Here is a 12,950-nt window from a genome sequence, read left to right as displayed (position 1 = left end):
CAAAAGCTACGTTAAACTCAGCTAGAGTAAGAGTTTTAGATAACCTAGGGTCGCTATCTTTTAAGATAACTGAAAAGCCGCCACAATCCACAATCCTTTTCTCTGAAGAGTCTGCTGCGCAAATAAGGATCGTGATCAGATTTACGTCCTGCCCTGTTAAAGCAAGCAATGCATAGGCTTATTTATCTTAAAAATAACACAAGTGTTGAGAGCGAGGCCCAAGCCACCAATGTGACCCCTAGACCCCGAGCTCCTGTGAGGCCGCCGCCCCAAGCACCAGCCGTGTCGGCCGGTAAGAAGAAGAGAGAGAAACTGAAGCAGAACCGTGCTGCGAGGGCACCAGCCAATGGGTGGCCCGCAGGCGGCGAGCAATGGAACAATTGGAATCAACCATACAACGCTGTCCCTACAACAGGGGGGGGTCCACCGACGTACCCCCACCCATATGCACCGAGGGGACCTCACCAAGGACCCTACCCCAGCCCTCATCCTAACACAGGATTCTATGGGGCGCCCCCTGCCCAATATCAACCCGATCCAAGAGGCCAGCAAGGTCCCTACTATTAGAGATCATTGCCACATGTAAAACAAATGCTTAGCTAGTATTTAGCCATAGCTTTAAAATGTGTTTGCTTAGAAAACTTCCTCCACAGAATTTCTCACCAGCTGCCTGTAAACTGATAACAGGGCAGACGAGCCAAGGTCACACACTGTCTGTTGGGAACCAGTGAGACGTGACAGGAAGTATCTACGTGCCTCGAGGGTGAGAGTTGGGCAGGAAGGGAGGGGCGGAGGGTGCTATGTAATGACAGTGTGCTGCCACAGGGGTTGATGTATTTAACCCCCAGTCGCCCAGGGTTGGGCACATCTCTTCCTGGACTTTTGCATCTAGACATCTGTTGTCATATACAGCTAATAGCCACCTCGTGGCCTTTTCTCTCTTCAATACTTTACTACTCTATATTTGTAACTCACTTCTTAATAAATACTTTTTATTGAACTTCACTTTGTGCGATGACTGCCTCCCCACTGCCTCATTAGCTGAGAAAGATATCCTGGGTTTTTGTCCTTTTCCTGTATTTCTGTGGTAAGATTGGTAACACAAATTACTACTTTAAGATAGGAGCCAGCCTGTGTTTGAGAGTTCCTCTCTAACTGACACAGGTTGGGACAGGCCCTGTCCACGGCCTTAGGTTTCATTCTCACGATATTTCCCCAGTGGAGATATCATATCTGATGTTTATTACTGAGTAAGGTGGTTGGCGCTAAGTCCATTTCTCAACGAGTGGCTCTCATTTATTTCCTATACAAGCAGGATACAGAGCGCCGCTCACGAGAGATCACTTGGCACCAGCCGCTTGGTGATAACACAGAGCCAAGAGTGAAATTAGGTCTGTACAGTTGATGTTGAAGCACACGCAGATACAACAGCAGTTGGGTCCCGTAGCTGCTGGTGAAAGACGCCTATGCAATAGTATTGGTCTCCGATCACTGAGTGTTTTTAAATCTAATTCTAGATTTGTGCCTGAGTTCTGAGCAATGTTTAGTCCAAGTCTGAGTCTAGTCATTGTCGGAAGCCACTTGTAATCTACAAAGTATAGATCCTCTAGGTTGAACTCAAGAGACAGAGTTTATCCATTCTAGATAAAGCGATAAGTAGGAGTAAGGTTAAAATTCCGGTAACCGGAGAGACTATAGCACATCTCGAAGGGGTTCCGGTGGGGAGTCTGGGTGATTACTGACCCAGGGTCTGATTCCCTCGACAACAAGCATGATTATTGCCAAAATCAGCGCTGCATTACATGCGATTATCTGGTTCTTGAGTGCGTCAGGAATGGCCCCAGCTGGAGATAGAAACGATGCTCCGGAAGACGGCGTGGGGACTGCAGTCCCCAGGCTCTTACGGGGCAGGAATGTGCGGTCAGCTGCTGACGTCGTCATGACGTTGGAGGTAGATGCGGAAGTAGCAGCGATACCGGCGTCCGAGGCCGGGTGGAGCAGATATATTATTTGCATATAAGACCTCGAGGATCCGCATTACTGGCCAGTCGGCAAAATGTTTTTGGTCTTGCTGAGTGGTACGGCGTGGTTGGGCAGCGGACACCGTACAGTTCTCCTCGTCGGAGGGAGTGTCTGGGATCTCCGACATATCATTGATTGAACCCCCTTCACTCCCCGTCTCTGACATGGTGAGGACTAAGGAAGGAGACACACAATACTTAAATCCTCAGGACAACCCTGGACAAAATGTATGTGCAAATGCATATTTTTTGTGATTTCCTGTGTATTAGAATTGTTGGGCCTGTTTTTACAGGAGACTTTTAAGGAGACCCATTTTCAACATATCTTCATAATTGGTCCTAATGCTCATTATAAAAATAATGGTAAAAAAAAAATTAAAACTACTCGGCCTGTGTCTCAGAGGAGGGCTGTGGACAGTTCAGAAACCCGCCTACCAGTGACATCCTTGTTAGGCAGGTTTTTTCATTTTTTATTCTGATTTTTATTAATGCGAGAACACTGGTTTCCATTATAGCATGCTAACTTTCCTGGAATAGAAAGCCTGCAGTTTCTATTAGCTTGGGTTCCCCATCAATGATGTCACTGGTAGGCGGGTTTCTGAACTGTCCACAACCCTCCTCTGAGACACAGAGTGAGTAGACAAAAAATGTACCATATTATAATGAGCATTAGTGAGGACCAATTATATGAAGAAGCTAGGTTGAAAATGGGTGATGTAGGCCCGGACCGCTGGCGTAGCGGTCCGCACCTAGGCTCAATGTAACCTGACAGCGCGTTGCGGGTTCGAGTCCCGATCCCAGCGGCCTTTGCTGTGTGTCACTCCCCATCTCTCTCTCCCATTTCCTGTCAGTATACTGTCCTATCAATAAAGGCATAAAAGCCCCCCCCCCCCAAAAGAAAAATGGGTGAAGGCGTCCTTTAATGGTTTTATTATTTTGTGTGTATTAGACATCCAACCAGCTGTGTTTAGATGTTTTCTTTGTGTGGCGATGGCGTCTATACGAGGACAACAGATGCAAATGAGCTAATAGCTATATCTGGTGCAACTAATTTGTTGTATATTGTCTTATGACAAATAAACAAATACATAAATAAACAGCAATGAAAAGTTACCCATAATTCAAGCTAAATGAATAAGTATACCTTTAGCCCTCAGTTTGCTATGCTTCCACACGTGCTTCTCCTCAGGTCCTCGTACCTCCAATGAGACGACTTCTGTATTGAGATCCATGAACACCTCAAATGTTGGATGGTAATTTGGTCCATAGTGCCGATAATAAGGCTGCGAAGCCTGAAGACACATAGAACTGTTTTACTATTGCATTGTTCTATTACTGTAGTAGTGCTAGCAATAGTAGTTTTTTATGTATTATTATCATAAATAAAATTAACTAGAAAAGTGCATGCCTCGGAGTGCGGTTCTCCACCAGGCCCAGGTTCCCTACCCAGGGCCTGCAAATTTTGGAAGTCAGTCATAGCCATTATACAGTAGTTTTAGTGTGTGACACTGGTACCTTAGGTTGTGCGTCATGTGGAGGACAGTGAAGACTGTAGACTTCATTTGGGGTGAGAGAACAGTCTGCAGAAGTGTCGATGTATTTATCCTCTTTGTTGTTGGGCTTTGCCATCACCTACAAGAACACCAAGACAAAATAGAGCTGGTTGGTCTACTCTGCACTGGATCCTGTTTGTATGGCTGGTACTGGGTGTTTTTTACTCTAATGTTCTATTTATTTATTTATCTATCTATCTCTTGAACATTGGTTTTATGACTGTCTTTGTTGTTGAATGTTATTACTACAGTGATTTTTATTTAGCTATAATAGAATGACACGTGCTATCAGTTAGATAATTTACCTATGCTGCAATTATTTATTCTGGGACCGCAATGGAATTAAGTCTTCTGACTTTGTACTATGCACCTTGGTGAATTGTATTATGAATTTATCAAATAAATCAAATCTTGACCAGATTGACAGACAATCATAATTCAATTACTAGAAAAAGTGCTCCGAGGAGCACAGGTCTCCGCCAGGTCAGGTAAGTTTTTGTGGGCCAACAATATTCGGAATTTGCCATTCAGGATGGAATATGAAAAATCGGACAGAACCATCTTGATCACTTGACTATAGAGATAATGGGTACCGATTTGCATGATGATTGGACAATATTTGTAGGAGTAATACAACAAAGAAAAGTTTTGAAAAAATCGGCCTCCTGGTGGCGCTATAATAGGGCAATGTTAAAGGGTGGCATTTGTTCTTCAACTTAGTGCGAATGTGCTTGTAAAGTGTCACCTCAATCATGATTTGTGGCATTTTGTTCAAAACGGGCCACTTCTGAAAACTTTAATGTCATTGTTAGCCAATCAGGATGAAATATGAAAAATCAAACAGTTCCATCTTGATCACATGACTATAGAGATCATGTGTACCGATTTGTGTGAAATTTGTGTTTTACATAAGTCGGCCTCTTGGTGGCGCTATAAAAGTCAAATGTGAAAAATGCAGGGCGGATGTTTTTCCTTGGCCTCTAGGGAGTGTGCGTGCAAAGTTTCACGCAGATCGGTGCAGTTATAGTTAAAAACACAAATCAGCCTTTTATAGCGCCACCATGAGGCTGATGTGAAAAATGTCAGGTGGCATTTCTTCCTCGGCCTAGTGGGAATGTGTTTGTGAAATTTCACGGAAATCACAAGCTGCGTTCATGATTTGAGGCATTTTGTTCAAAACGGACCAATCCTGCAAATTTTGGAAGGCAACCTTAGCCAATGAGGATGGAATATGGGAAATCGGACAGATCCGTGTTGATCACATGACTATAGAGATACTGTGTACCGATTTGCATGACGTTTGAATAAAATCTGTAGGAGTAATATAAAAAAATGGGTTTCGCACAAATCGGCCTCCAGGTGGCCCTATAACAGGCCCATGTGAAAAATTTGAGGCAGAGGTTCTGAATTGGCATCCAGGGAGTGTGTGTGCACAGTTTCGCAGCGACCGGGCCAACGGTAGCCTGGTAAACCCTCCCTCCAGAAATCTCATTTGTATTTTATTTCACTCCTGGAATCAAATGGAAATGAGATTTCCGGAGGGAGGGTTTACCAGGCTAGGCCAACGGTGCCGGAGATTAGCTGGTTACACACGGACAGGACACACACACGGATACACGGACGGACGGACGGAAGGACGGACAGGGGGTAAAACATACTCTCTCGCCATGCCTTTCGGCCTGGCGGAGACAATAATGTCTGGTACGTGGGCAGGTTTTACTGGCTATGTTGTACGCAGGCATTGTTACCAGGGTACTTTGACTTTGCTCTTCTGTCCTTATACTAAAGTTTATCATAAATTGTTGTCACAACTACAGACTATCCTGTCTGTCTTTTCAAAATCTGAATCCATTTAATGAATTAGTACAACTAGTCCATACCCGGGGGTATGCACACTCAAAGTATTTGCAGACATTGGGTTATGCACTGTGTACATGCATAGCATTTGTATTGCTGAACATCCCTAAACAAAGTAGTAGTAGCAACTACTAGTACCATTCAGGTGAACAAAATGTAATTTTTTTTAGGCAGGTCGACCCCCAGTGAATGCTGCATTACCCGGGGATGTGCCCAGGCAAAGTATTTGCAGACTTTCAGTTATGTATGGGCAAGGTCTGTGTTTCTGTTGGTCGATGTCTGATTAGCTGCGACAGTTATCACACACACACACACACACAGCTCAGGTCCACGCGTTAGCCCGAATTATTTTACATAATTTGGGAAAAGGTGAAAAATATCGTGCGGAGTGTCTGCACATGGTAATGATCATTGCCCATGTGCAAGTTCAGATCAATTGCTGAACGCACTGAGGAGAAGAAGCCGATCAGACTGGAGGATAGAGATTTGTAGAATTATAGTAAGGATAAACTTAAATAGATTCAAAGCCTCCGAGATGCTAGTTACTTAACAGAGCATATTTTACCTCTTCAATAAGCACATTGCTTGGCAGCAGAAATACTTTCATCTCAAGTCTGTTGCTTGGTGGTCGAAGTAACAGCAGAACTTGACCATAGGTTGGTCGGAAAAGGTTGGAAAACTTAATCCACAGCCCATACAAAGACAGATGGGACACCTTTACAACCACGTGAGTCTTGGTCACTTTCAGAGGTTTTAAGAAGTTCACCCCCTCATCTGTGATGTGGGCCACAGAAAGGTCATCATCTGTGAAAGGTGTTTAACATTGTGCAGATTATTTGATATGAATCCTATCATTCTGTTGTGCGGAGGACGTGAAAATCAGTCACAACGCAAATGTGTTCTGTGTGCCGAGGGCTTGCCCACTGAGCTTTATGTAGGCTGATGGATTTCATTTTCATTCTCACAGAAGGTATTTGAAAATGTCAGATTTTCACATCCTCCTCACTATAGGATAGGCAGGGTGTAATTGAGATATCAGCAATGTTCCTTTTTTTTAAATCATAGACTCCATTTTACAGTAAACAAAACTTCCAAAAAGAAAAGATTTAACAAACAATTATCTCTTTAACAACATGCCTAAACCATCAAATACAACATCTCACATTGGATTACAACATATTATTGTTATAATATTATTGTCGGTTTCACGGTGTCACTTTGAACTTAACACATTGGGTGCCAAAACCCGGTTTTGCAAAAAGTGACGGTGAGTGCCAAAACCGGGAATCTCTGTGAAGTCAATCTTTTTTTTTTCTTTTTTTTTTCCTCCACAATGGGGGGGGGGGGGGTGGGGGCTAGCGCAGCTCTGGAATCACCCACGGTGACTCTGAGAAGGAAGGGACAGATGGATCACCGTGCCAAAAAAACTGGCTCCCGTCTGCTCCCATTCTATCTCCTTGCAAAAAGATTCCTTTCCTTAACTTTTTACATTGGGGAAAACCACTCATTTTCGATCCGAGATCACTCCGCCGTGGTGACTCGCGTGAGAGATGTTATTGTTCCAGGCGTTAGCCAGGACCAGCCACCATCGTGCACATATATGTTGTTTACAATCGGGTGCTCGCCGTGGAGTCTGCAGCTGTAAAGCGCAGACTCGTAGCGCTACAAACGGTGAGATCTCTGGCACTCAACGTCACTTTTTTAATAAAACTCTCGCACCGAATGTGTTAAAAACAAAACAAAAAAAAGCAAAACATTTTGGTGAGAGAAAAAACTAAAAATTATTGATGAAAGAAAAAACTAAAAAATATTGATAATGAGAAGTGTAGCGCCTCACCGATTGTGACCTCACAGTGCTTCAGGTGTAGCCGGCAGACAGAGTCCTGAGGACACTGGATGTCAAACAGAGGCCCTGCAGGAACCCCTCTTTTAGACTGGAGACATCTTTCATCCCACTGAACAGCCCTGTAGAGGACTTCTCCTTCCCCTGTCGTTACAAACACCAACCCTGTCAAACTGCACTGGAACAGCCCTGTCCCGGGGAACTTGAACCTGTGACACAAAACAACCATTGTTTCTGATATCATCTATTGACTTCATTATGTGTAATCATGCCACATGTTGTATCAAGTTAATGTATAATCACAGTGGAGAAATACAGTTACCTGTATTCATTGGTTGTCTGTACTTTGTGCACTGTCGGTGTAAAACTAGTCTGAAAGAGAGAAAGCAGTCAGTAAACAATCATTAACGGTCCTGCTGTTCAATCTGTCTGCTTCTATAGAGGAGCTGGTTTTACTCACAATGTGTGAATGATCAACCTCAACCTCTGATGCCATCATTGACACATTTGGCTGGCTCGGGCCGGCAACTGGATGGTGGATTAATTATTGCTTGGATTCAGTTCAAATGAACATGCATAATTACACAGTGTGACTAGCACAGACTGACTGACTAAATGTTTGACTAACAGACAAACGGACAGACCAAAATACTTCTGGTACTCTTTCACTGCATGATGAACTCGACCCAATCCGATTATTGCAGATACAGTAGGACCCCCTCAATGTACCTGGTCATCTAGATATAGACATGAAATAATTTCAGTCATCCTTATAGTAGCTGATTTAGCTGTTTAAGTTCTTTGTTGCTTATTGTGCTTATTGGTGTAAATATTTTTGGTCAAATGCTGTGTAATGGCCTCAGATTGTATTGTGGCTGTGTGCGCCTGAAGGATGTCCTATAAAGTAGACATTACACCCACCCAGCAAATTTTAATATAAGAAAAGCAAATAACAACTTACCTTTTTGCGGAGGCGCAGAGGAAGAAGCAGAGGGTTTGCTCTTCTTTGGAGGGGCATTGACGGTGTTTTCAACTGCACCTGCGGCATGCTTTTTAGCCGGGGTTTTTCCCTTCTTGCCTTTACTGGATTGTGGTTCTGGATCTTCGGCCGCAGAGCAAACCTTCTCCAGCAGAAACTGGAACAGATCTTCATGACCTAGGCCGGGTGGAGCAGATATATTATTTGCATATAAGACCTCGAGGATCCGCACTACTGGCCAGTCGCCAAAATGTTTTTGGTCTAGCCGAGTGGTACGACGCGGTTGGGCAGCGGACACCGTACAGTTCTCCTCGGCGGAGGGAAGCGGACCGGTCCCAGTGTCTGGGATCTCTGACACATCATTGATTGAACCCCCTTTAGTCCAGTACCTTAACCCTATTTTTTTACATTATCGATACGAAGCTGATAATAGCGCCAAATTTTGCATGAGGCTTCTTTAGGACCTACTGATGGATTCTAGCCTTGGGTACCAAACTTTATTTTGAATATTTTCCATACAATTAGCCATATCAATATCCATAAAAGATTCACTTTTTGGCCTATAACTCTTGAACCGTAGGTCATAGCATAAAAAATGTCCCAGTACTCCTTGGCTCATGACGCAACTTCTTAAATAGGTCCCGCCCCTTTTCCGATTTCAAGATTTTCCGCCATTTTGCGTTATCTTCAAAACACATATTTTGCTACTACTCCTAAAAAATGTGTCCAAAACTCACACAAATCGGCACACACTCTGTCTTTGGTCATGTGATCAAGATGTATCAGTCAGATTTTTCATATTCCCTTCGGATTGGCTACGATTGGCTTCTGTAATTTGTGGGAGGGTCCGTTTGCCAAAAAATTGCACAAATCATGAACACAGCGTCCTATCTGTCCCAATTATTTTTATCATTGAGGGGCCACTAATAAACACAGAGCCAATGCGATTTCACTTCCACCCATAGGGGGGCGCAACTAATTCTACAAATGTCGCTGTTTTTGCACCAAATTAAGTACAAATGGTCTTGTGAGTCATGTGACAATGACCGTCCAACAGGCTTTTGATATTCCATACTGTTTGCCTGTAATTGGCTTCAAAGAAAAAACATTTGATGATTATGTAGATGACGTTTTCATCCCTTATATCTGCTGAAGCAGCTGTAGGAAACCAAGCGGTTGGATGTTGTATGGGACACATATATCCCAGATAGTTTGAATTGATTGATGGATTGATTGATGTACCTTTATTTAGTAAGACATGAGAATAGCAGTACATGGAAGTACAAATTCACAATACAAGGTCTACTAAACTGGAAGACTCATTAAGCACTGAGCTTGTTTAAGATGAGAACCCCATGCACACAAATCATGATGACATATAAGAGACAGACAGATAACAGGAGTCCACCCGCGAAAAGAGAGGACAAGGTGTTCGCAGGAAAGTGTCAGGTCAGACAAAGCTACCAGGCAATTGGATGGATTTTCTTCGTGACCCAACAAATAAGAAGGAGCTGTTTGCCTTTTTGACTTCCAGGACTGAAAAGTTCAACTGGCCACCATCCAAAGCTGTTTATGTCAGGATAAGCTGTATCGTCTTTTGGTTCCATTAGTACTATGACCTGTTGCAATCATGAGGAGGTAGACACCAGGATTCTGGTTCATATACGGCATGCACTGGAGCAAGGAGCAAAAACTATCCTAGTGCGTACTGTGGACACATGACAAATCCAGTCCTTTGAGCTCCATCAACCAGACTAGAAAATAACTCTTCTGTCATGGGAATAGGTCAATGGAGAAACTGCCACCCACCCAAGATGCACTACTTCAGCATGTTAAGCGGGCAGTGTATCAAGCAGGCATCTGGGCGACCAGCCTACAAACAGAACAAGTTATTCCTTCCCCACAAGAGTATGGATGGACCAAGGAATCTGAGGCATGGGTGCCAGTTTGGATGACAATTCCAGAAGTCTCCAAAGCATGCAGAGAGCTGATCAAATGCTCTTGTAAAGGGGACTGTTCCACCTGCAAATGTGGCAAATTAAATTTGGACTGTTCTCCACTTTGCAATTGCAAATGTTTGACTCACAAGACCATTTGTACTTAATTTGGTGCAAAAACAGTGACATTTGTAGAATTTGTTGCGCCCCCTATGGGTGGAAGTGAAATCGCATTGGCTCTACGTTTATTAATGGCCCCTCAATGATATGAATTTAGGACAAATAGGACGCTGTGTTTATGATTTGTGCCATTTTTTTCCAAACAGACCCTCCCACAAATTTCAGAAGCCAATCGTAGCCAATCAGAAGGGAATATGAAAATTCTGACTGATAAATCTTGATCACATGACCAAAGACAGAGGGTGTGCCGATTTGTGTGAGTTTTGGACAAAATATTTAGGAGCAGTAGCAAAATATGTGTTTTGAAGATAACGCAAAATGGCGGAAAATCTTGAAATCGGAAAAGAGGCGGGACCTATATGCAAAGTTGCGTTTTTTTTGATGCTATGACCTACGGTTCAAGAGTTATAGGCCAAAAGGTGAATCGGCCTGTTTTTTTTAATGAATATTGATAAGCCTAAATGTATGGAAAATATTCAAAATAAAGTTTGGTACCCAAGGCTAGAATCCATCAGTAGGTCCTAAAGAAGCCTCATGCAAAATTTGGCGCTATTATCAGCTTCGTATCGATAATTTTGCTAAGGGACCCCACTACTTCACTCCCCGACTCTGTGGAGGAGGATGACATGGAGGAGACACACAATACTTAAATCCTCAGGACAACCCTGGACAAAATGTATGTGCAAATGCATATTTTTTGTGATTTCCTGTGTATTAGAATTGTTGGGCCTGTTTTTAAAGGAGACTTTTAAGGAGACCCATTTTCAACATATCTTCATAATTGGTCCTAATGCTCATTATACAAATTATGGTAAAAAAAAAAAAAAACTACTCTGCCTGTGTCTCAGAGGAGGGCTATGGACAGTTCAGAAACCCGCCTACCAGTGGCATCCTTGTTAGGCAGGTTTTTTCTGTTTTTTTTCAAACAATATTTCACATTTTTTATTTGGATTTTTATTAATGCGAGAACACTGGTTTCCATTATACTGTAGCATGCTAACTTTCCAGGAATAGAAAGCCTGCAGTTTCTATTAGCTTGGGTTCCCCATCAATGGTGTCACTGGCAGGCAGGTTTCTGCACCGTCCACAACCCTCCTCTGAGACACAGAGTGAGTAGACAAAACATTTACCATATTATAATGAGCATTAGTGAGGACCAATTATAAGAAGAAGATAGGTTGAAAATGGGAGATGTAGGCCTGGACCACTGGCGTAGCGGTCCGCACCTAGGCTCAATGTAACCTGACAGCGCGTCGCGGGTTAGAGTCCCGATCCCAGCGGCCTTTGCTGTGTGTCACTCCCCATCTCTCTCTCCCCATTTCCTGTCGGCCTACTGTCCTATCAATAAAGGCATAAAAGCCCCCCCCCCAGAGAAAATGGGTGAAGTCGTCCTTCAATGTTTTGTTTGTGTGGCGATGGCGTCTATACGAGGACAACAGATGCAAATGAGCTAATAGCTATATCTAGTGCAACTAATTTGTTGTACTGTATATTGTCTTATGACAAATAAACAAATACATAAATAAACAGCAATGAAAAGTTACCCATAATTCAAGCTAAATGAATAAGTATACCTTTAGTCCTCAGGTTGCTATGCTTCCACACGTGCTTCTCCTCAGGTCCTCGTACCGCCAATGAACTATGCTTCCACACGTGCTTCTCCTCAGGTCCTCGTACCTCCAATGAGACGACTTCTGTATTGAGATCCATGAACACCTCAAATGTTGGATGGTAATTTGGTCCATAGTGCCGATGATAAGGCGAAGCCTGAACACATAGAACTGTTTTACTATTGCATTGTTCTATTACTGTAGTAGAGCTAGCAATAGTAGTTTTTTATGTAATATTGTTATCATAAATAATATAACTAGAAAAGTGTATGCCTCGAAGTGCGGTTCTCCACCAGGCCCGGGTTCCCTACCCAGGGCCTGCACATTTTTGAAGTCAGTCATAGCCCTTATACAGTAGTTTTAGTGTGTGACACTGGTACCTGAGGTTGTGCGTCATGTGGAGGACAGTGCAGACTGTAGACTTCATTTGGGGTGAGAGAACAGTCTGCAGAAGTGTCGATGTATTTATCCCCTTCGTTGTTGGGCTTTGCCATCACCTACAAGAACACCAAGACAAAATAGAGCTGGTTGGTCTACTCTGCACTGGATCCTGTTTGTATGGCTGGTAGGGGTACTGGGTGTTTTTTAATCTACTGTTCTATTTATTTATTTATCTATCTATCTCTTGAACATTGGTTGTATGACTGTCTTTGTTGTTGCATGTTATTACTACAGTGATTTTTATTTAGCTATAATAGAATAACACATGTGCTATCAGTTAGATACTTTACCTATGATGTAATTATTTATTCTGGGACCGCAATAGAATCGTCTTCAGACTTTGTACTATGCATGTCATGTACAATGCACCTTGGTGAATTGTATCATGAATTTATCAAATAAGTCAAATCAAACACCTTGACCAGATTGACAGACAATCATAATTCAATCATAATGTCTGGTACATGGGCAAGTTTTACTGGCTATGTACGCAGGCGTTGATACCAGGGTACTTTGACTTTGCTCTTAT

General features: G+C 42.9%; 1 protein-coding gene across 1 annotated transcript in view; it reads right to left on the bottom strand.

Moving 5' to 3' along the window:
- Positions 1-12,950, bottom strand: part of LOC308073451 (uncharacterized protein) — a 67,241-nt gene that overhangs the window by 15,170 nt on the left and 39,121 nt on the right. Inside the window, exons 20-28 of the mRNA XM_080412373.1 lie at positions 12,361-12,477; positions 11,945-12,137; positions 8,236-8,430; positions 7,735-7,802; positions 7,597-7,646; positions 7,269-7,483; positions 5,997-6,235; positions 3,537-3,653; positions 3,166-3,313 (exon numbers count right to left, since the gene is read on the bottom strand). Coding sequence (XP_080268499.1) covers positions 3,166-3,313; positions 3,537-3,653; positions 5,997-6,235; positions 7,269-7,483; positions 7,597-7,646; positions 7,735-7,802; positions 8,236-8,430; positions 11,945-12,137; positions 12,361-12,477 — 1,342 coding nt within the window. The remainder of the gene's footprint in view (positions 1-3,165; positions 3,314-3,536; positions 3,654-5,996; positions 6,236-7,268; positions 7,484-7,596; positions 7,647-7,734; positions 7,803-8,235; positions 8,431-11,944; positions 12,138-12,360; positions 12,478-12,950) is intronic.

This window comes from Gymnoscopelus braueri, assembly GCF_963280865.1.
Source record: "Gymnoscopelus braueri genome assembly, chromosome: 18".
In the NCBI taxonomy this organism is placed as follows: domain Eukaryota; kingdom Metazoa; phylum Chordata; class Actinopteri; order Myctophiformes; family Myctophidae; genus Gymnoscopelus; species Gymnoscopelus braueri.
This window is presented reverse-complemented; position numbering and strand designations above follow the sequence as displayed.